A 21,510-nucleotide genomic window follows, 5' to 3' on the forward strand; every position below is an offset into this window, starting at 1 on the left:
ATTTAGTGAATGGATGAACATTTCTAATGTATTCAATAAAAACCCTGATAAACCTCATGGGTGACAGTAGCATGAAGGCTTCCAGTCTCTTTATGACTCAGGATTTACTGCCAAGTTCAATGTTACCAACAGGTTTACATGAACACTATCAAAACCTCCATGATGCTACTTTCTCTATCTCAAACTCAGGGCTCTGTGAGAAAAACCACAGCCATGACATGAATGTGAAATTTAAACATTGATGACCTCTGCTGCGTAATTTGCTCTGATATGATGAATAAAAGTGACTGGATCAATTTTTTCCTTTGTTACTGATGACTTCAGAGAGGAGGTGGAAGTAAGGAGGAGCCCCTTTCAATTGTAAATAATAAATAAGGATTAAAGAGTTTAAAGAGTTGCTGGAAGACAGATTATTTTGGGATGTGTACACAGCTGCTTCAGTCTCATCGAAGCTGATTCCAGCTGGCATGAACAAAGTGTGTGTGTGTGTGTGTGTGTGTGTGTGTGTGTGTGTGTGTGTGTGTGTGTGTGTGTGTGTGTGTGTGTGTGTGTGTGTGTGTCAACTGGTGTTTGGCAGCTGTTGACCACGTGTCGTCTTTTCTGAAGTCGCTTCTTACGATGTCAGAAAGTTCAACTGAAAAATCATGTGAAAAAAGATGTGGCGTCCAGGTGAACTGGCCCGTGTTCAGAAAAAACACTTTGCTCTGTGCAGCTTGGTACAAATCAAAGTGTTTGCCAATTGGATTTGACCAATGATGTCACACCAACAGTGCAGACTCCCTCTCTGAAGCGTATAAAAGAACGCAGCCTGCCCACCTGTCTCCATCAGAGTCTCGTTCTCACCCAACAGTGCAGATCATCTCCAACCAGCTCACGTCCACCCATCGTCCTGCTCCTGTGACAGAGAGAGAGAGACGCCAACATGATCCTGCTCCTCCTTCTGTTCGCCCTGACCCTGGGTGCTGTTTCTCCTTCAGATGGACCTGAGGTCAAGCTGCAGCGTGGAAACTGTCCCATGTTCTGGTTCAGCTACAACAACCGCTGCTACAAGTACGTGGCCACACAAATGACCTGGGCTCAAGCAGAGCTCAACTGTGTGTCACAGGGAGCCAACCTGGTGTCCATCCACAGTCTGGGGGAACAGAATTTCATCAAAACCCTGGTCAGCAACTTTGACCCTTCTGAGGGAATCACCTGGATCGGACTCAGCGACCTCCACGAACAAGGCAGATGGATGTGGTCTGATGGTTGCGCGGCTAAATTTTACCTTTGGTCTGCAGGAGAGCCAACCAACTACGGAAATGAAGGCTGTGCTGACAACAACTATCACGCAGACCAGAAATGGAATGATCGATCTTGTTATGACCATATTCCCTTTGTTTGTGCATCACGCATAATGTGTCCTCAGTGATTGTTACGTCAGATTCAACCTGATCACTGATCACCTGATTGTTGTTGACATGAAATAGTCCTCGGCAATAAAGATACAAATGCACACTTCTTTGTTTGTACTTACTTTTCATACCTGTTGGAGACTCTGATGACCCCAGTGGTTGATTGAAGGAACTGCATTAAAACAGATAACTCCTGTTAATGCTGTGGATGATCTGTGTCCATATATACAGATGTCCACTGGCGGCTTTTCAAAGATTCAATTACATAGAAATTTAATTTACAAACCAGGTGCAAATATAATACACATAGAAAAATAGTTTGGGCCCAGATTTGGCCCACACTGCCACACTGGTATCCAGGCCACATACAGTGTTAGGTGATGGCACTTGGGCCGTTAGCTCCTGCTGTAGACCACATGTAAGCCGTAGCAGTACGGCATGTGAACCAAAGGGGCCAGAGGTGGCCCATATTAGTTTTGAGCTATTTGGGCCATGTTCACTATTTACCACTTGGGCCACTTTAGGTTCCCATCCAGAGTACACCTCGCCCAGAGCACCGCATGTTTGCCAATAAAAGGCCCATATTTGTTTTGGGATATTTGGGTCCTTTTAGGCTCAAATTGATTTTGTCCGGCCCACAAGAAGGCCAGAAGTGCCGCATCATTGCCTGAAGTGGCCCACATCCACATGTTATCTTGAATTAAGTAAAAAGCCACAAGTGGACAGATGTGGTCATGATTTTCTTTTGCTATGAACACATAACATAATAATCTGTTGCAATTCCAATGCTATTGCTAAAATAAATGACAAATAAACACACTTGATTTGAATCCATACATTTTAAGTTAAAATTAGATTTGTTGTAGTAACACAGGTTGAATGGTTCTAACCTCCATGATCTTACTTTCTCTATCTCAAACTCAGGGCTCTGTGAGAAAAACCACAGCCATGACATGAATGTGAAATTTAAACACTGATGACCTCTGCTGCGTAATTTGCTCTGATATGATGAATAAAAGTGACTGGATCAATTTTGTCCCTTGTTACTGATGACTTCAGAGAGGAGGTGGAAGTAAGGAGGAGCCCCCTTCAATTGTAAATAATAAATAAGGATTAAAGAGTTTAAAGAGTTGCTGGAAGACAGATTATTTTGGGATGTGTACACAGCTGCTTCAGTCTCATCGAAGCTGATTCCAGCTGGCATGAACAAAGTGTGTGTGTGTGTGTGTGTGTGTGTGGTCAGTGGTGGGTGAGAACTAGAGAGCAGTAAAATCTGTAGAATAGTTAGAAGGAGTAAAGTAGAAATCCATCAAAATGGTTCTTTCATAATGTAGTTTGCATTTTGGGGAAAAAACAAAGTTCTCAATGCAACAGAGGACACATTGAAGACTTTGTAACATTGTTGATGTGTCAACTGGTGTTTGGCAGCTGTTTACCTGGTGTGAATGAGAAGATGTCAACCACAAAGTGACGTATCTGTCCACGTGTCGTCTTTTCTGAAGTCGCTTCTTATGATGTCAGAAAGTTCAACTGAAAAATCATGTGAAAAAAGATGTGGCGTCCAGGTGAACTGGCCCGTGTTCAGAAAAAACACTTTGCTCTGTGCAGCTTGGTACAAATCAAAGTGTTTGCCAAGTGCATTTGACCAATGATGTCACACCAACAGTGCAGACTCCCTCTCTGAAGCGTATAAAAGAACGCAGCCTGCCCACCTGTCTCCATCAGAGTCTCGTTCTCACCCAACAGTGCAGATCATCTCCAACCAGCTCACGTCCACCCATCGTCCTGCTCCTGTGACAGAGAGAGAGACGCCAACATGATCCTGCTCCTCCTTCTGTTCGCCCTGACCCTGGGTGCTGTGTCTCCTTCAGATGGACCTGAGGTCAAGCTGCAGCGTGGAAACTGTCCCATGTTCTGGTTCAGTTACAACAACCGCTGCTACAAGTACGTGGCCACACACATGACCTGGGCTGATGCAGAGCTTAACTGTGTGTCACAGGGAGCCAACCTGGTGTCCATCCACAGTCTGGGGGAACAGAATTTCGTCAAAGACCTGGTCAAGAACTTCGACCCTTCTGAGGGAATCACCTGGATCGGACTCAGCGACATCCACAAAGAAGGCAAATGGATGTGGTCTGATGGTTGTGCGGCTAAATTTTACTTTTGGTCTGCAGGACAGCCAGACAACTATAAAGGAAATGAACACTGTGTTGACAACAACTATAACACAGACAAGAAATGGAATGATCTACCTTGTAATTTGCATTATCCCTCTGTTTGTGCATCACGCATAATGTGTCCTCAGTGATTGTTACGTCTGATTCAACCTGATCACTGATCACCTGATTGTTGTTGACATGAAATAGTCCTTGGCAATAAAGATACAAATGCACACTTCTTTGTTTGTATTTACTTTTCATACCTGTTGGAGACTCTGATGACCCCAGTGGTTGATTGAAGGAACTGCATTAAAACAGATAACTCCTGTTAATGCTGTGGATGATCTGTGTCCATATATACATCAAAACTCTTCTTTCTTACTGTATGAAAGTTAACCGTTAATGACACACACACACACACACACACACACACACACACACACACACACACACACACACACACACACACACACACACACACACACACACACACACACACACACACACACACACACACACACACACACACACACACACACACACACTGGCCCTCTGCCGCTGATAGCCACGCCCACATGGAGTTTTCGCGCGAAGCTCTGGACTGTACCATTGAGAGAGCAGGGGATCAGAAGAGAGACTATTCTTAAACACGAAAGAAATCCTCAAATTATACATTTAATAGAATCTGATATTTTAAATTCAATGTATTGCTGATGAACTCTAAGTCTTAAAGTCTTTCTAATTCAAACACACGGTTTAAATATGATCCTTCAAAAGAAAAAATCCCTGATGGTGGAGGAACCTCACCTCCCCGCGGTTAGTTTTTAAATCCTCCTCCATTCACTGGATTTTAGGTTAAAAGACTGAAAAGTTTCTGTCGCTGTGAAACTTAGCGTGAAACGGAGTGAAATCAAAAATGACCCTCACGTCAAAGGTAAGCGACAGAATCATGTTTTGAACGTAGCTCGCTCTCCTGCTGTGTTAGTGGAGAAGATAAGTGCTAACGTTGTGGTCGGGATATCCTCCATTGTTAAGATACACTGGATAAAGTAGTTTATTTTGGCTGTAGCTAGCTCACCATGCTAACCCAGACTTCCTGTATTTACAGTGTGTATTTTATTTTATTCACATAACTGGTCTCACACTATTGTTTTGAAGCAGCTAGCTTACACTTTGCCAGTTGCACACCAGTGCTCAGCCTGTACATGTGCAGTGAAATGACGGTGACGTCCATAACACAAATGGCTGCAGGCTCATTGTTTTGTTTAGATGTGATTGGTGGGTCCGATCTGTGTCGTCCTCCCATTGGTAGGTCAGAGGTCAACACCCCCTTTTGACTCAAGGGGATGGTGCATGAGATTTATTAAAACAATCATAATAATGATATAAATAACACACTTCACACAGACATGGCAGTTTCATCTATAAAGCAAGTTTCACATGCAAAGGACATTAAAAACAGCACAGGGACAAAATGAAAGGAGGATTTAAAATCAGAAAGCAGAAAGAAATGTGGTACTTTCAACAAGCCAGAAGAGACCTCAGCAGGTGGATAGAAACATAACCTGGTAGACAATCTTAAAGATACGTTAACAAGTACATTTGATCGAGTTAGACATGAGACATCATTTGCATGGATCAGACACAACTTCACTCTCTGAAACTTTCTTGAGCCGAGAAGAAGTTCAGTTTTGCATGCAAACACATAAACCCCAATATTCTGCTTAAAACTAAAGAGCTGTTCATAAAACCTGTAACATCTCTCATCAGTGCTTTTCCATCCTGGTGATGCCTACAAGTAGCACAGTATTTTTATTGGTTCTGCCACTGATGGATTCCCTCTGGTGTGAAATGTGTGAAATTTTGTGTAGATCCTTGTCTGTGGTACAGACAACTGTAGATAAACATACATAAGGAAACAATGTCTTCCCCCTGCCATGCATTGTTGTCAGTTGTACCCAAATGTTAATCAGTTGAATTCAGACTTCTAGTTCTGTGTTGTGATGTAGTTTAGTATGATGCTAAAAGTTAGCAACGTTCTCAAGGTCTTTCCCATCTTTTAGAATTGTTTTCAAAATGCATTCTGAGTCAATTTAATAAATAAACAATCAAAAACGCACCCATATGTCTAATTATATACTGCCCCTTTTATATTAAATTATATATATTTTGTATTAGTATTTATTTTTTCTTACTCTTGTACATCTTATTTTCTATGATTCAACGTGAAGTTAGAAAACATTGTGTTTATCCTTCATGGTTTATCTGCAATGTAATTTTTTTTTTTAAATGAAGGTAAATTATTTATTATCATTCAGCTTTACTTATGTATTTTCTTTCCATCATAATTCCTTTGTTGTGATTCCCTCAAGTTTCTATTATGCCCATGTTTTTACGATATATGTTGAACAATTTCTTGAGAAGAAAATAATGCTGAAAATACTTATCTGCCCACAGGCCCCATGTTTCAAATCCAAGTTCATCACTGCTGAGCTGGCTCATCTGTTCAGCCAGTCAGACAGCGAAGAGGAATTTGAGGGTTTCATCGAGGAAGAAGAGGACGAAGGATGTTGTTACAAGCGGCTGAAGACCAAGGTATGAAATGGTTAAAGATGGCTCCATTATTTGATGATAATGTTTGATATTGCAGCCGAGGCATCATCCTGTATGCTTCTTCTCTCTGGTTTTCTCTCAGATGGTGGATTCAGAGGAGGACAGCGAAGTGGACACAGGCTTTTACTCTGATGGTGAGGAGGCTCCCCCACCAAAAAGGAGGAGTCTTTTAGTAGCCCTGAGGTGTGTTCACTGGTCTGTAATATAAACAAGATTATATAGCACGTGCCCTCACAATTACACACAATTACAATTTCTGAATGATCTACTTGTGAAATAAAGATGTAATAGTGTTTGTGATTTGGCAAAGCAAGTTTAAATTGGTATAACCCTGTGTTTATTCAGTATTAATCCTGTGGTCCAACTTCACAAGGGACTGCATTACCTCCAACATGGAGATTGTTTTCATCTCTTTGTTTGTTAGGTACTTAGCAGGATCATGCAAAAACTACTCAACAGATTTCTATAAAATTGTGTGGTAGAGACAGGATATGACCCAAGGAAGAACCTGTTAAATTTTGGTGCAGATCCTAGTTTCTCTTCATTTTCTTTATCATTGTGAGATAGGGCGTTTTTACAAGTTTTCATTGATTTCTCAGAGAAAAAGACATGTTTAGGGGACTGATATGTATGAGTTTGTGCAGATCCAAATACAAACCAGATTGAGTGAATTTAAATGTGGTGGAATGTTGGGTCTGTACCTGTTTCATCAGATTTTTTTTGTTGATTCTCCAATGACTGAACAAGGATCCTTGTTTAATCTGGCCCTCAGGTTTCCCATGAAACGACTGTCTACTCCCAAACAGGAGGCGAACAAAGACAGTCCTCCTCCACGGAGAGCCAGAGGAAGGCAGAGGATTGAGCAGAAGCAACACAAAGATGCAGAGGAGGAGCAGCTGGAAGAGGAAGAGGAGGAGGAGGAAAAAGAGGAGGTCCTGTCTCAGAGTCTAAGAAAACGAGAGAAGAACATCAAGGAGAACAAGGCCATGGTGACTAACCTTCACAATATTTTGTGTGAATTCTTCATATTCAGACAAACTTTGTGATTTGTATATATGAAATATCCCTATCCCTCGTTTGTCAAATGTCCTCTGACACAGAAAAACAATATTTCACCTTACTCTAAAGATGATCTAACAAACAACAATTTCCCTATTTACTCACCTTTGTGTAACAATGTAATAACCTTTGAAATATGTATCTGTCTGTCGTCTTTCAGCTGTCTAAGCTGTTTGCTGATTTGACCACCATGGCTGACCTGACTCTGCCCACCACCCTTCAAGTTAGTAGACACACTAGCAACGATTTCCCTCAAACTTGCATGATATTTTTTATACTGAAAGTTAGTAATAGGGTTTGCTACAGTTTTTGTCCTGTTCTGAATATCAAACACTTGTCTTTTATTTGTGCAGAAGAAGAAGAGGCAAGCGACAGAGAAGTCAACACCACGGAAACGCAGGTTCGAACCAGAGCTGGGGTCAGAAAGGAGGAACCCGTCCCGTAAGGCTCGTCCGCCTGAGAACTTTGGGGTGGAGGAAAAGAGCATGCCGGTCACCCACAGGAGCCCCAGGACTGTAGACATCAGGAGACTGGTGCAGGTATGACGTGCAACGCAACCCGTTTAGAAAAATCTTTAGTAAGTACATACATTTGTGCACCCAAGATACTCAATTACAGTCATCTATAAAACAAATTATATTCAGGAGAAAGTGCAATTTAGATTTTACACAACACTTTGTATTGAAACCTTTCTGGCAACATGAATGTGTTCTCTGTATTGTGACCTGACAGGTGGATGAGGAACATGTCGGGGACGGTCGGAAAAAAAAGAGGAGCGTCGGTTCAAGGAGGAGTCAGTTTGTGGTGAGGTCAGTGGATGACATCACAGAGGAAGACCTGGATAACATAGCATACCGCAGCAAGGACAAGATCTGGGACAAAGACAATGTGAGTCACATCAGTACTGTACCACTTCACTCCTGCTGGTACTTTCAGTACTGCACTCTACTTTCAAGGTTGTATTTCAGGCATCAGGGTTAGTGTATTCATTCTCTCTGTGTGTGTGTTTTTTCTTCAGGGAAGCTCATGTCACCAGTGCAGACAGAAGACTCTGGACACCAAGACAGTGTGTCGTAGTGGTTTCTGTGTGGGGGCCAAAGGTCAGTTCTGTGGGCCGTGCTTGAAGAACCGCTATGGAGAGGACGTGCGCACAGTGCTGCTGGACCCGGTCAGTGCTAAAACTTGCATACTAAATATTTCATTTTCCATGTCTCACACTGTGGGTTTGAACTTGAAGTCTTCTGAGACTTGAATGTCTGCACTGTGTGGGGACATTTTTGTCTCCTCATTTTCACCACTTCTGTTCAGCAACTAGTGTTTATCAAGTTCGGATGTGCATGCTTGTGTAGAATTTCTTCTTGGACTGAAACTCAGATTTTCCAAAGCATGCCTAGTTACAGATTAATAAACTGTTTTAAAAAACTTCTATTTGGTTTGAATTTGTCTTTTTTTACAAAAACGTATCATGCATAATAGTGGTAAAAAGGTGGTCAGGTGCCACGATGCATTCCACTAAAACAGTGTCAATGTGTCTTGACCTACATTTTACTATTGATGTCTCAAATACAGCATGGACAACATGGCTTCACTTGTGTAGAGTCAGAACGAGCTTTGTCACCTCCATTAAATTTGGAGCATTTTTTTCCAGACGTGGTCGTGTCCCCTCTGCAGAGGGATGTGCAACTGCAGCCTGTGTCGTAAGAAGGAAGGCCGCTGTGCTACCGGCATCCTGGTGGGATTGGCTCGCTACAACGGCCACGGCAATGTCCACGAGTATCTGGAGAGGTGGGTCCCATCGTTCTCACTGTACGGTTGAATGTTGCAGTCTGGAAGCTGTTGAAACTAAAGTTGGTAAAAATTAACTGACAGGGCAGTGATCTTTAGTTGCAGCCTTTTTGAGAAATTTTCTGACTGCAGATAAAAATCATGTCTTTTTTTTTTCTCCATCTCAGTATTCAGAAGGAGCTGCAGTGAAGTCCAGAGTGATGAGCAGCGAGGAGAACCAGCTGTGACCTGGAGGAGGCTGTGGTGCTGCACAGTACTGTAGAACTCATTACAACGCACATCTGTAGGTTTAGATCATCTAACTAGAGAAAGCAGCAAAAAGACATTTGTTTTTCTCATGTTACTTTCTAAGGCACAAACACTGTTAATATGTTTTATAAATGTTTTATATAACCTTACTTAAGGCTGCATTAGATGCAGGAAAGATTTTATTGTTCTGAAGCCAGTTCTTAGTTTTGAGTTGTACCTGTTCTTAGGGATATTCTGACCCTTGGGGTTCATTGCTGTTCTGAACTTAAACATAGACTTTTCTACAGCTCTTTTTCTAAAAGTCATATAGTTTCCTTGTCAGTCCACTGTACATTTTAATAAAGAATGGCATTATCGAAATGATTTGCCATGTTTATTTAACTCTATGCATACAGGCTTTTATCTGGTGAATGCTTGCTTTAGCTCTTACAAGAAAGGGTGACTTATTTCTCCGTCCAACCCAACTGAGTGAGTTGTGCATGACTCAAGTCTGAGAGCTATTAAAGTTTTTCTGTCCTGACCTGAGCCTGACACCTAAGTAACTATAAGTCACAACCTTAAAAAAAGTGTGGTTAACGCACTGCAAAAGAAGTTGAAGCACCATGTTGTCGCTCTCTATCTCACACATGTTTTAAAGCAGGAAAAATAAATCCTTATTTAGATGAGAACACACACCTTTTTATTGCTGCACCATCGTTTCTTGATTGGGTTGCAGCAGGAGAGCATGCATACGATGGGGCGGCTTATTTTGTGTGTGTCTCTGGCTGTTATGTACCTGGTCAGCTTTCCCAGCTTGTGTTAGGTCAAATCTGAGTCAAATGGCACCTTAGGCAGGAAACCAGTCAGCTGATTTCTTATAATGACCAGGAACCTCAGGGCCCAACCCTGTCAGAGGTCATCCTGAGATCACTGAATCTTTATGAGGCGTCACTTTCATGAAATGTGTGTGAGGAATAGAAACGTATATTACACCTTTTCATCTGATCGCTGATGTCTTTATTATCTGTTGTCAGTGTCTGTCTCACACATAGACTGTATGTAATGATGGACATCATGACAGCTCCTCAATAGTGAAGCCAAATCATCTTGATTGCCCTCTAATGGCTGGCTGCACTATTGGTATTAAACCTCCGCCTCCTCTATGTTAGCATTTTGGACATTGACCAACTCAAAAGCACACGTCAAATAAATTAAAGAGGGTTTCTGTCATTTTAGGTAGTTCTTATCACACTGATGTATGTTCTTTATTTTTTTGATAAGTTTGGTTTTAATTAGATTTCTGATGATATGAAAATGGGGAATCTTTGTCATTGACAGCTAAAACATACTAGTGATTGGTCGCATGTGTGTATTGGTGGGGCCTTGATGGTGCGTCTCCACACCATGGTCACTACTGCACTCCAATTGACGTCAATAAGGAAGCGGCCCATCTTTGTATGCGGTCTATGGTCTTATTTTGCGCACTCATTAATAATGAGAGTGTATGTGAAGACTGTTGTGATACAAAAATCCACAGACAGCTTATAAACTTTCATATATTATCAATTAATATACTTAACAAGGTCAAATGTTTAACATCTGTATTCATAAATCTGTTATTTCACATCCAATGTGATTAAAACACTGAAGTGAAAACTTCTAAAATCCATGTTCTGATATTTAGAGAGTTCATTCCATTCCCTTCTTACCTCCACAAACACCTGAGGGTGCAGAGAGAGGTTGTAGATGTCTGTGTTTTTGAAGTGCTTCAAAGGGGTGAGAGATGTCAGGCGTACGTGAGCTGCTTACAATGTGATTCTTTTTGTAGCCCGACAGTCAGCGACCTGCCGGTGAACTCTCTCAGGTCACAGTTTGTCTGTAGCTCCGGTACACTTAGTGTTTAGTAGTTTGTGTTTTCTGAGGTAGATGGTGTTTGCTCATTATGCGTTCATACAAATTAAAACAAAAATCAGTAAAGTGGGTTTTTGAGTGGTAATAGATAGGTTCTGTCACAGGTTTGATTCTTGCAGCATCAACTTCCATCAATAGAGCAGTAGTTGCTTCCAAAGGAAATGCAGATACTTCAATTTAAGACATTTTTAATCACTTTATTGTCAAGTGTTATGCAGGCAAAGCATTTTTTTCTGCTTCAAATTGGTTTTTTTCTTATTTTTTTTATTGACATAACACGTTTGTACAAACCAGTTTTAAAAATATCAATAAACTGGAGCCTTTGAGGCTAACCTGGCAAAAAACTCATTATCAAATGTCATGGAGACGAACAAACATCTTTAGAAAAAGATTTACAAATGAGATGTCACTACAAAATATCAAAGAAACAAAAGTCGGTTGTCACACAAAATATTACCAAAAACATCTAAATTTGTTTGGTATCAACCTTTTTCAACGTTAAACAATAGTAACTTTTTTTGCTTTCTTCTTCTTTTGTTATTTATTTTTCTCCAAAAAACAAGTTATGGCCCAAAGAGAAGAAGAAATGAACAGCAATGGTCGGACATAGAAAAAAAAAAACAGAAGCACAAAGAGTAAAGAAGAGAGAGAAGCAGCACTACTGCAAAAAACTGAAACATGCTGTACACAACCTCAGAATTAACGCACACAAATACAAGTCCAGCAAAAGGCAAATATTACAAATCAAGGATAAATAATAAATTAGCTGAACACAGTGGGGTCCTGTGTTTTATACTGGGTAGGGGGCTTTTTAAAACAGTAGATAAATTCTATAAAATAAACATTTATTTTAATTTAAAAAGCACTGAACTAACACAGAGCAACATCACCAGAAAACATCTCAAATATCCACACAGCTAAATAGCCCGACCCACGCCCTCCCGCAGCTCTTATCGCTGCCTCACCTCTCTGTGCTGTGGTCTGCTGACCCCCCCCCAAATAATGCTTGAGAGCTCCCATTTCTCTCAGTCCACCTCACTCTGAAGCTCCCTCTGTACAACAGCTTGTGTTAAGGCAATTGTGGTACATCGGTCATGTTGACAGGGTTAGAGGTGGGAAGGGGGTTGTGACCGGAGCACAGAGAGGAGAAAGCAACGTCCATGACAGCGCAGCAATCTGACAAAAGCGGTGTCTCGCCAACCAGGTACCACCCTGATGGTGAGCCGCAGCTGTGATGCTGTGACACCATCCTGTGGTACCTGCAAGGTAACCCGGCTTTGTTCAGACAGCAGCTCTGGTATCAGATGTTTCCCCGAACCTTGCAACGAACTGGCATGAAAACTTCCCCTGACAATGTAAACATGGTTTCACTAGGATTGTCATTATAGTATTGCTTTCACTACACAAACAAAGTTGTAGAAAGCTAGATTGTTATTCTCTATAGAAACCTCTTTTTTTCTAATGGCCACTGCACCTCATTAGGAATGCATTATTTATAAATCTTTTATATGTGCTTTTTTTTCTACTCATTTTTATTTTAGAACTATCCCCTCTCTTCTTCACTAACAGTTTATCCGATGACTGGTCTCGTAGGAATCAACACCTGAATCTGATCTGAGGACTGAACCTGAACCATGAATATAACTCAAATTAGGTAGAGCCTCTCCGGGACAGCATGGGAACACAAACACACACTCATTCGTATATATACACAAACTCACACGCACACACACTCCATCCCCAGACTGTCCTGGCCTGTCACCGCTCTGCCACAGTCCTGTACTATGATTGACCCTCAGCACTGTCTGACAGGCATGAAACAGGAACACAACTTTGTGCATAGAGTTAGATTCTGCTGCGATTCGGAAAATGTCTCTCGATGCCGGATGGATTAAGAATCAGCATTCCCTCCTGTCTTGTGCTAATCTAAACGCTTCTTAAATTCCTTTCCCCACCGAGCATGGAATTACTATAGATTCATTTTTATTAAAGCCAAACTAATCTGTCATATGTTTAGGCAAACTTTTTCTGTTATTATTTTTGTTAGTTATTTTTTTGGATTGTAAAGTTAATATTTTTCAGTTTCTGTTCATTATTTGATTCCGTCTCTCTTTTGAGTCCCTTTCTCATGAGAGAACTTTTTTAAAATGATGTCAAAGCAAAAAAAGAAAAGAAAAAGTATCCACCCTCACAGTCCCTGCAAAGAATGAGAAGAACAGGAAGTCAGCCTTCAGCAAAGAAAACAGCAGTCAGCCACTTATTCAAACTCCTCCTCTTCCTCCTCCTCCTCCTCCTGGGGATTAGAAGTGGTGGGTGTAGCAGGGTTAGAGTCACGTGAGAGGGTCGCCACAGCGACAATCTGAGGGGAGGTGGCGAGGCCTTCGGGGGCGTCATCCTCCATGTCGTCGGTGGTGATGATTGCCACGGCGGCGCCCCCCTTCTTGTTCTGGTGAGTCTTGATGTGCTTGGACAGGTGGTCGCTGCGCATGAAGCGCTTGGAGCATTCAGGACACTCGAAACGCTTCTCTCCTAGATGGGAAAAAGACAATTAGAGAAAAACGAAAAGCACGGAAATTTGCAAATACAGTATGTCCAAACTGTGTCAATTTTTGGATTGGAAAGGATTTAGGGATCAGGGTCACCCACATCACCAGACTATACTGCCCTGTACCTGTGTGTGTTCTCCGGTGTCTCTGCAGCTCATCGCTCCTGGTGAACCTCTTGCCACAAAAGATCCAGTTACAGACAAACGGCCTCTCGCCAGTGTGCCAGCGCAGGTGGGCCCTCAGGTGCGACGTCTTTCCGTACACCTTCCCACAGCCCTCCATGTGGCAGATGTGCTGCTTCTTCTTTGTGGGGTCCCCGCTGTTCCTGTAACACACATGGGTCAAGAGTTAGCTGGACAGTGTGTGTGTGTATGTGTTTAAAAACACATACACACACACACACACACTTAAGTTCTTAAACACTTAGAGTTTAGATATGATAATAGATTTAAATAAAACATCCTAAAAACACAAATTAAATTAAATTTTTTAAAATTAAGATGAAGTAATTTTTCTACCAAATGCTAAAATATAATACAATTTAAATGTTACTGCAAAGCTGAATCCATTTGGCAGGTTTGAATCTTTTAGGTGCTATCTTCTCATTACAATGTGAAGCATTGGGTGGTGACAGGTTAGATCTCTCTCTTTAGGAAACAAGCTGTGCTCAATCCATCCCTCTTTAATGTCCCAATATTTGCTGTCTCCTAAATGATTATATGTTCAACCACAGTTTTCCTATTGCACCGTTGCATAATGTGTTCCTAATTTGTTCATACCTTCCCTCTCCGTCCCTGCAGTTTGGACAAGAGCAGGCAACGCGTCTGAGCCTCTTGCTGGGGGGTCCCTCCTGGTCCGAAGAACTTTGTACAGAACCCAGCTGGTCTGGACTCATTGATGAGCCTGGTGCCACATTGCTGACGGCGACTGTCACTGGAGATGACTGAACTTTGACCCCATCCTGACCCTGTGGTTGACCTGAAAGGTGATTGGTAAAATGGCAAATAATTTAACTCAAAATGTTGTATTATCTGTGGGAGTACAGTGGCTACCAGCAGGACATTCTGTTACAGTTCAGCTTTGAATGGTAAATATATGAAGTGTATTTTAAAACTGGAGGATGGAAAGTTGGATTGGGAAATTCATTCAGGATGTCACAACAGTCACTCAGTGTCCTCACCCTGTAGACCAGTGATGGTGAGGGGAACACCCTGCACCTGAACTCCAGCAGTGCCCAGCCCTGCGATGCTGACTGTCTGCACCCCAGACCCGGGGTTGATCTGTGCTGCGCTCAGCGTCAGTGGGGCTCCACTAAGGGAAACCAGCCCTCCGCTCCCCACCGTCGTCCCACCAGCCACCGGGGCCAGTGTCAGCTGCTGTGGCACTGCCGCCCCCAAGCCACCCTGCAGGGAGACGCCACCAGGCAGCTGCAGCGTCTGCCAGGTGATCTGCCCAGAGGGGGACAGTGTCGGGGTACGGATGAGGACCTGGGCTGGGTTCTGGAAAGCCTGGATGGGTTGAAGGGTCTGTCCGGGGGCTAGCTGGAGGGTCTGAATGTGCTGAGGTTGCTGCTGACCCTGACCCTGGGGCTGCAGCTGGATCTGCTGCACTAACTGGTGCCCCACCTGACCCACGATCACCTGCTGTATGGTTCCTGTAGCATCTGTCTGGGTCAGCAGTCCGTTGGCCTGATTCTGGCTTTGAGAGTCTGCCTCACTGCTCTGTACTTGTGTGTCAGCTGACCCACCCTCTGATCCAGCAGAAACCACTTGTGCTTCAGACACACTTTCCCCTTCAGCTACTGCTGTTGTCGAGCCAATTGATGCTGTAGGAGGAGCCATCCCGGACACTGCTGTTGTCACCAGCTGGTTGCCATTGGCAACAGAGAACGTGCCATCTGCTGATTGGATGAGCTGCACAGCCCCGCCCCCTCCGACATTATTGATCACAGGCAGAGCCAGGGTCATGCCACCGAGGTTTATGGGTACCGTGGTCATAACAGGAGCCTGGGAGCCCTGCAGAGTCTGCAGAGTCTGCAGTTGCAGCGGGAACGACTGTGCAGGACGGATCTGCAGTGGGACTGTCTGATTGGCTGTAGTTGTCAAAATGGCCTGCTGATTGGCTGACTGGAGGATGGTCTGGCCTGGACTCTGGGTCTGGATGAGCTGGACTTGCTCTGTTAGACCCCCGAGGGAGGCCGTCTGAGCCGAGCTGATGTGGATCTGCTGCCCATCTGCAGTCTGCAGGTGAGGGATGACCTGATACTGGACCCCGCCACCGGCATTGGGCAGGTTCTGAACCTGGATGATCTGGAACTGCTGCTGATTGGCTGCAACACTGTTGGTCCCAGCCACAGCCTTCACCTGCCCAACAGGAAAGATACAGTGATACAGTTAGGAGGACAAAACATTGACAGAAAATAATACACATTCACTCAAAACTACAACATCCTCACCTCTTTCACCTTACGTCCACAGGGAGAGCTGTCATTAGCCAAGGTGGTGGCCACCGTCACTGCAACAGGCTGATTGGTATTCTCCTTAGCCATAGTAGGAGCCGCTGTAATGATTTGCCAGCCGTTCCCTGTGAACTGAGCTGGGACCAGTTCCAGCTGTTGGGGCACCAGGGCCTGACCCCCTGCTGTGTCCACCACTATCTGACCCTGGAGCTGACCTGTCTGCAGCTGGATCTGACCGGTCTGGACCTGGAACTGCTGCGCCCCTGCCTGGGCCCCCTCCACACCCCCCTGCCCTCCGATCTTACTGCAGGTGGCTGCTAGCAGAGCCAATGGAGAGGGCTGAGAGGAATCCTGGAGGAGACAGGGAGAAAAGACAGTGGAACAGGGATGTAAAGGAAAGGCAGAGAGAAAGAAATGTTAAAACAGGAGTGACAGGGAAAAGCGGTAAGTCAGGGTTTGTAGACAAACAGAAAATGCACGCAGAGAGCTCATGTGCACAAATAAGAAAGTACAACATAGAAGTAAAAGAAGCCAAAGGGAAGGGATGGGCAGGTATCTTTATGCACACTCCCACAGTGAACCATTTGAATAGATGAAGAGGAAGAGGAAAAGAGCAAGGGGTGGGGAATACATGGTGCACAATAAAGAAACACAAAATGCTGAGGGAAAGCGAGAGAGAGAGAGAGCTGTCAGTGGAAGTGGGCGGTATTACAGGAAGTGAGTGGGTGGGCGTGTGAGAACCACATTTCTCTTTTCTCAGAACACTGGAAGAAAATGCCGCCTTCGCTCTCTCTCCTCCCTTTCAAAGGAACTAGGTCGCAGGCAAATTTTTAATGCTATACATCTCTCAACAGTGCACAGAAACAGCCTAATTTCTGAATCAACTACACTGGCGTGGCAACAATGCTTGTCATACAACAAAAGATGCACTTTAAGAGTGACTGCCTGGCTGAAAATGATCTCCCAAGAAAAATACAACCTCCTGAAGAGAAGCTAAAATGGGAATAAAACAATCATAGAGCCACATACCGACACTGCAGGTCTTTAAAATAAATCCACACTCGGTTTTAATGCATTTTGACCCTAATTCAAACAGACAATTCAAAAGTGCAGTGGCTGGAGTGTGACAGCCATGTAAGCCTATTCATGAGGCTCTGGGCTGGCTCTCAGCAGGGCTGCACAGAAGCAGGAAGTTAAATTCACCAGAGAAACGCCCCCAGAGGTGTCTGGCTGGCTGGGAAGGGGAGGGAGCACATTTTTGGCCTGGAGGCAAGGCAAAAGTAATGACCTATAATAAACTCTTATTCCATTCGCATTTGGTACCTGCGATCCAGAACTTTTCCCCTTTTTAGATGCTTTCCCTCCTTCAGTTCCAGATGATTCCTTCTTGGAGTCTGCAGGGAAAGAGAGTGCAGTGTTACAACAGCATCATCGCAGCAGTGTTTCTGCACGGTACAAGGTCCCACGATAAGCGAGGCTCCGTGCAAAAACCTGATCACAAATGCAGATACAGCACAACAGAGGTGATCAATGGAGGCGGACGAGAGAGCAGTAACCTCATCATCAACATCAGAGGGGCTCAGGAGCCTCATGTGTGTCAGATGCAGAGAGAGGGAGAGAGGGGAGGAGAGGGGGAGGGTACCTACCACTCATAACGCATTAATATACCGAGGGGGAGAGGGTGTAGTTCACGGTAGAAGGCCGGCCGGGCACAGAGGCGGAGGACGGCCTATGTGTTCGACGGTGGGCCGTGGCGGATCTGCCCGTTTGACGAAACCACCCACCGGCCAGGAAGGGCGGTGCCAAGCGCGGGGTACAACCAAGGCAGTCCCGGATAACGGTAATGACGGGGAACACGGCGACGGTCCCCGGCGCGGCGTCACCTCTCGCAGCCCCGTCGTGCGCCTCTCTCACCGGATGGACGCACCATAAACGAGCAAATTGGCGCTTGTCAGGACGGTCTCCACAGAGAAGTTGTCGGTGTGTGACCGTGGAGGCCCACCCACTTCCATTTAAGCATCAGGACAACACCCTCTCCGCCGCTCCTGCCCGCCGCCGCCGCTGCTCCGGTCGCCGCGCGGACGCCTCGTCTCCGTCCGTCGCGCACCGAAAACAAACCTTCAGCGCCGTTTGTATTTTTCGCGTATTCCCCTTTTTTTCCTCCGTGCACGGTTGATTATTTTAAAAGGGGGAGATATGGGGGAGATGGCTGTGGCTTTTGTGGGCGGACGCGCTCCTCCCACATATTCAGATTGGACGACGGGGCTCGGCGTGCGAGGGTCGAGATGGGAGTTGTATTTTGACGAGGCCTCGCCTTCCCGAACCGGATTGGGCAGCGCGCACTACAAGTCCCATGATGCCCCGGCGTGAGCAGCGAAGGTTGTGGTTGGTCGTCATGTTGGTGTGAGAGTGAGGGGGCGGGGCCTGGTGTGTTGTGGGGGGTTGGGCGATCGGGAAAGGGAGGCGCGCGTGTGTGTGCGTGCGTGCTTGCCGATGCGTGTGCACGTTTATTTCCACTGTGCAGTGTCACAGGAAGAAGAAGAAGAAGAAGAGGAGGAACACAAGTGTCATGTGACTTCAATTCTCATATGGAACGTTTTGTAACTTTATGTCACATGTTCACTGAAATACTTGATTTATTTCCTCATTGTGTTCATTCATCAGCTCCACTTGAAGCCTACATGGTAGAAGACAGGTCTTAAACAGAAAGTAATGGACACTGACGATATAAGCCGGAAACAATTATTAGTTGATTAAAAACTGTCAAAGGTTTTTTATTTGATCGATACACAATCACCAGCCATCAATTCTGGTGACTGATTTATCATTTAAGGTACTTTATGGGCACTTTTAAAATTTGTTTTTGTTTTTTCCATTTGGAGGGCAAATATGACATAAGTACAAGTAAAGAAATGCATGAAATAATAAAAAATACACTTTGATGAAAAGAGCTAATTCAGTAATTATTTATCTCACTTGATTTACTCTATGTATTGATTCAATTTGTAAAAAGTGAATATCTTTGGATTGTGGACTCATACATTAACAAAAGGCTGTTTTGACATGTGGATTAGAGTTTATTTTTTTATTTAAACCAATAATTGCTACTTCTAGCTTCTCAGATGTAAATATTTCATGCTCTTTATATGGTAAACTGAAGATATTTTGGTTTTGGACTCAAGGAAAAGGGGAAAGTTGAATTTATCAGCTTGGGTGTTGTTCAGGGTTATCAGCTGTCTGCCAGGGCAGTAAGATCAGCATGGTGTGTAAAGCTGATTAGTGGTGATGTACTGTACATCTTAATGTTCACAAAATATGTGAAATGAGAAAGTCCAGTTCCACGTGTATGGATTTTCTTATGCTGAAACATTTCTGATCAAGACTCAGTGAGTTTGGAATCTGGCTTTTCTTCCTCTGATATCTAAATTTAAATACTTTACTGTATTGGACATGGCTGCTGCTACAGGCTTAATGCACTTTCATGTGGAGGACAAGTATTGTGGTCGTGTTTTCACAGAGACACACTCACACACCTGTGGTGGCCTGGAAACAAACACACACACACACACGCGCGTTCGAGGGTCGAGATGCGCGCGCACTGTAATTACTGCTGAAGCCAAGCGCCTTGATCCCGCCCCCTGGGCCATTCGGCAGCATGTTGCTAGGCAACCAGGTCTGGCCTGAAGAAGGGGTGTTGTCTGTGTCAGTATATGTGTGTGGTCGCAGTGATGGGGGGTAGAAAGGCCATGGTCTGTAGTAACTACACTGTGTAAAGAAGAGCTAATTTACTATATCCAGTGTTATTTTGATGTGACAGCAGCATTAACTCAATAAGGTTACATTCAACCTTTAGAGGTCATTCTGGCAACGAACTATTTTAGAGGCCTCAAACATTTAAGACCAACTCAGGAACTGATAGAGCTGGAAATCACAAGAAGAGATGAATGAATTATTACTACAGTGTGTGAAAAAGTAAAAATGGCTGTACTACTTGTTTTCCAGTTGCTACCACTAGAGAGCGCCATATACCAGCTGGGGCTCCTTATTATAGACTTCATACTTAAAGCTGCACCTGTCTCAGTGGGAGAATATTGAGATCTACTACTTTAGTAAAAGTATTAACAATAACACAAAAAAACATCCTCAAAAATACCACGGAATAAAAAAAGTTCTGCATTTCAGTTAAAACATTTTACTCGCAGTTGTGCAGGCGAATCATTTTATATTATCAAATTTCAATCAATCACACAATTCAAAGATCACAATTTGCCTCATAGGGCTAATTAGATTATTGCATTTTTTGTTATTAAAATAAGAACTAAATGTTTATGCATTTACATGTTGGCAGAAAAGTAAAGCAAAAAAGTAAAAACAGATATAAGTGAAGTTTTGAATGTCAAGTCCAAGTCTGTGAAGTTAATATTGGTATTTATTGCTATTGCTGTTAGTATAAGATGAAAATATTCAGGTACGGTTCAAGTTTCTGAAATTGAATATAAGTACAGTTCTTCAGTGCTACTGTGCATGACCCATCATCTGTGGTACATGTGGTTTTTTTTAACTAGCCCAATGTTTTAATTATAGTGCATTAGAAAATAAGACAACATTATTAGCTCTTTGATTTTCATAAACAGAAATCACATTCAAACCCAGCCTTCACACCGTGTGATTAATAGTGAGCAAGATACAATTTGGTGAGGCTACACAAAGACAAACACATACAGACATACATATTTATAGTAATTATTATAATTTTTATCTGCATCTGAAAGTACTATTTACCCAATTTGTGCAAGAACATATATGTGTGGAAACACTTTTGAGAGTTTGAGATGTTTGGTGTAACTGTGTTACTAGATTTTAGGGAGCAGAGAAGTTTACGTCTTAAAGCAGCACACTGTCAGTTTGTGTAAAACAGAGAGCAGAGTCACACTGATTTGTATCAAGAGCCATAATCAGCTGGAATATAGTTCGAGAGCAAATATCAAACTGAATGCATGGAGTAATGAAGAAGATTGATCAATGCTGAAATTTGTCTTTTGTTAATCAACTGCCATGTCGGCCAAAATCAAAGTGAGAAAAGAAAAATCCTTTTCAGATTTGGTGTCTAGACCTCAACCTTGTACTTCAGACATGATGCAGCCCTTCTGAACGACAGAGCATCACATCAGACAGCAGCCGGATGTGACTGATGGACTTGATAGGTAGCTCAGAGGTGATTGCATTGACCACCTCACTTAGACATCTGGTGAATCCGAAACACAAGGGGGTGTGTGTGTGTGCGCAGGAATGTTATGTTCGTATATTGCAACAGTGGATGAGCATGTTTGCGTGTGTGAGTCAGTGTGTGCTTGCGT

At 43.5% G+C, this 21,510-nt stretch overlaps 4 protein-coding genes across 5 annotated transcripts; 3 read left to right on the plus strand and 1 right to left on the minus strand.

The window, feature by feature from the left end:
* Positions 1-814: 814 nt before the first annotated feature.
* LOC109631570 (lactose-binding lectin l-2) lies at positions 815-1,495 on the plus strand. Its single transcript, XM_020090416.2, has one exon. It carries the CDS (start codon positions 923-925, stop codon positions 1,409-1,411), a length of 489 nt encoding a protein of 162 aa, XP_019945975.2. The 5' UTR covers positions 815-922; the 3' UTR covers positions 1,412-1,495.
* A 1,608-nt stretch (positions 1,496-3,103) lies between these two features.
* Positions 3,104-3,791, plus strand: LOC138405955 (lactose-binding lectin l-2-like). Its single transcript, XM_069516854.1, has one exon. The coding sequence runs from the start codon at positions 3,211-3,213 to the stop codon at positions 3,700-3,702; it is 492 nt and encodes a 163-aa protein (XP_069372955.1). The 5' UTR covers positions 3,104-3,210; the 3' UTR covers positions 3,703-3,791.
* A 375-nt stretch (positions 3,792-4,166) lies between these two features.
* On the plus strand, positions 4,167-9,645 carry cdca7b (cell division cycle associated 7b). The gene is made up of 10 exons (XM_020090775.2): positions 4,167-4,487; positions 6,011-6,148; positions 6,249-6,349; positions 6,939-7,155; positions 7,386-7,448; positions 7,579-7,764; positions 7,958-8,113; positions 8,244-8,393; positions 8,874-9,010; positions 9,178-9,645. The coding sequence occupies exons 1-10, from the start codon at positions 4,470-4,472 to the stop codon at positions 9,197-9,199; spliced, it is 1,188 nt and encodes a 395-aa protein (XP_019946334.2). The 5' UTR covers positions 4,167-4,469; the 3' UTR covers positions 9,200-9,645.
* A 1,680-nt stretch (positions 9,646-11,325) lies between these two features.
* Positions 11,326-18,301, minus strand: sp4 (sp4 transcription factor). Of its 2 annotated transcripts, XM_020090773.2 has the most exons (7): positions 17,800-18,301; positions 17,477-17,547; positions 16,151-16,504; positions 14,876-16,058; positions 14,475-14,673; positions 13,821-14,020; positions 11,326-13,678 (listed from the first exon to the last, which is right to left on the minus strand). In XM_020090773.2, the coding sequence occupies exons 1-7, from the start codon at positions 17,804-17,806 to the stop codon at positions 13,407-13,409; spliced, it is 2,286 nt and encodes a 761-aa protein (XP_019946332.1). In that variant the 5' UTR covers positions 17,807-18,301; the 3' UTR covers positions 11,326-13,406. The 2 variants fall into 2 exon arrangements, with proteins under 2 accessions (XP_019946332.1, XP_069372485.1); XM_069516384.1 differs by lacking the exon at positions 17,800-18,301 and having other exon boundaries at positions 17,183-17,547.
* Between the last annotated feature and the right edge of the window lie 3,209 nt (positions 18,302-21,510).

The sequence above is a fragment of the Paralichthys olivaceus genome, chromosome 20, assembly GCF_024713975.1.
Source record: "Paralichthys olivaceus isolate ysfri-2021 chromosome 20, ASM2471397v2, whole genome shotgun sequence".
Taxonomy (NCBI): Eukaryota; Metazoa; Chordata; class Actinopteri; order Pleuronectiformes; family Paralichthyidae; genus Paralichthys; species Paralichthys olivaceus.

Bases quoted from the DNA above. Each gene is read 5' to 3' on its own strand.
- LOC109631570 (XM_020090416.2), top strand. From the start codon at position 923: ATGATCCTGCTCCTCCTTCTGTTCGCCCTGACCCTGGGTGCTGTTTCT.
- cdca7b (XM_020090775.2), top strand. The intron at 7,156-7,385 runs GTGACTAACCTT...GTCGTCTTTCAG, and splicing joins TCAAGGAGAACAAGGCCATG to CTGTCTAAGCTGTTTGCTGA. The intron at 8,394-8,873 runs GTCAGTGCTAAA...ATTTTTTTCCAG, and splicing joins GCACAGTGCTGCTGGACCCG to ACGTGGTCGTGTCCCCTCTG.
- sp4 (XM_020090773.2), bottom strand. The intron at 16,059-16,150 runs GTGAGGATGTTG...CCTGTTGGGCAG, and splicing joins GTGGACGTAAGGTGAAAGAG to GTGAAGGCTGTGGCTGGGAC. The intron at 13,679-13,820 runs GTACAGGGCAGT...TTTCCCATCTAG, and splicing joins ACACCGGAGAACACACACAG to GAGAGAAGCGTTTCGAGTGT.
- LOC138405955 (XM_069516854.1), top strand. From the start codon at position 3,211: ATGATCCTGCTCCTCCTTCTGTTCGCCCTGACCCTGGGTGCTGTGTCT.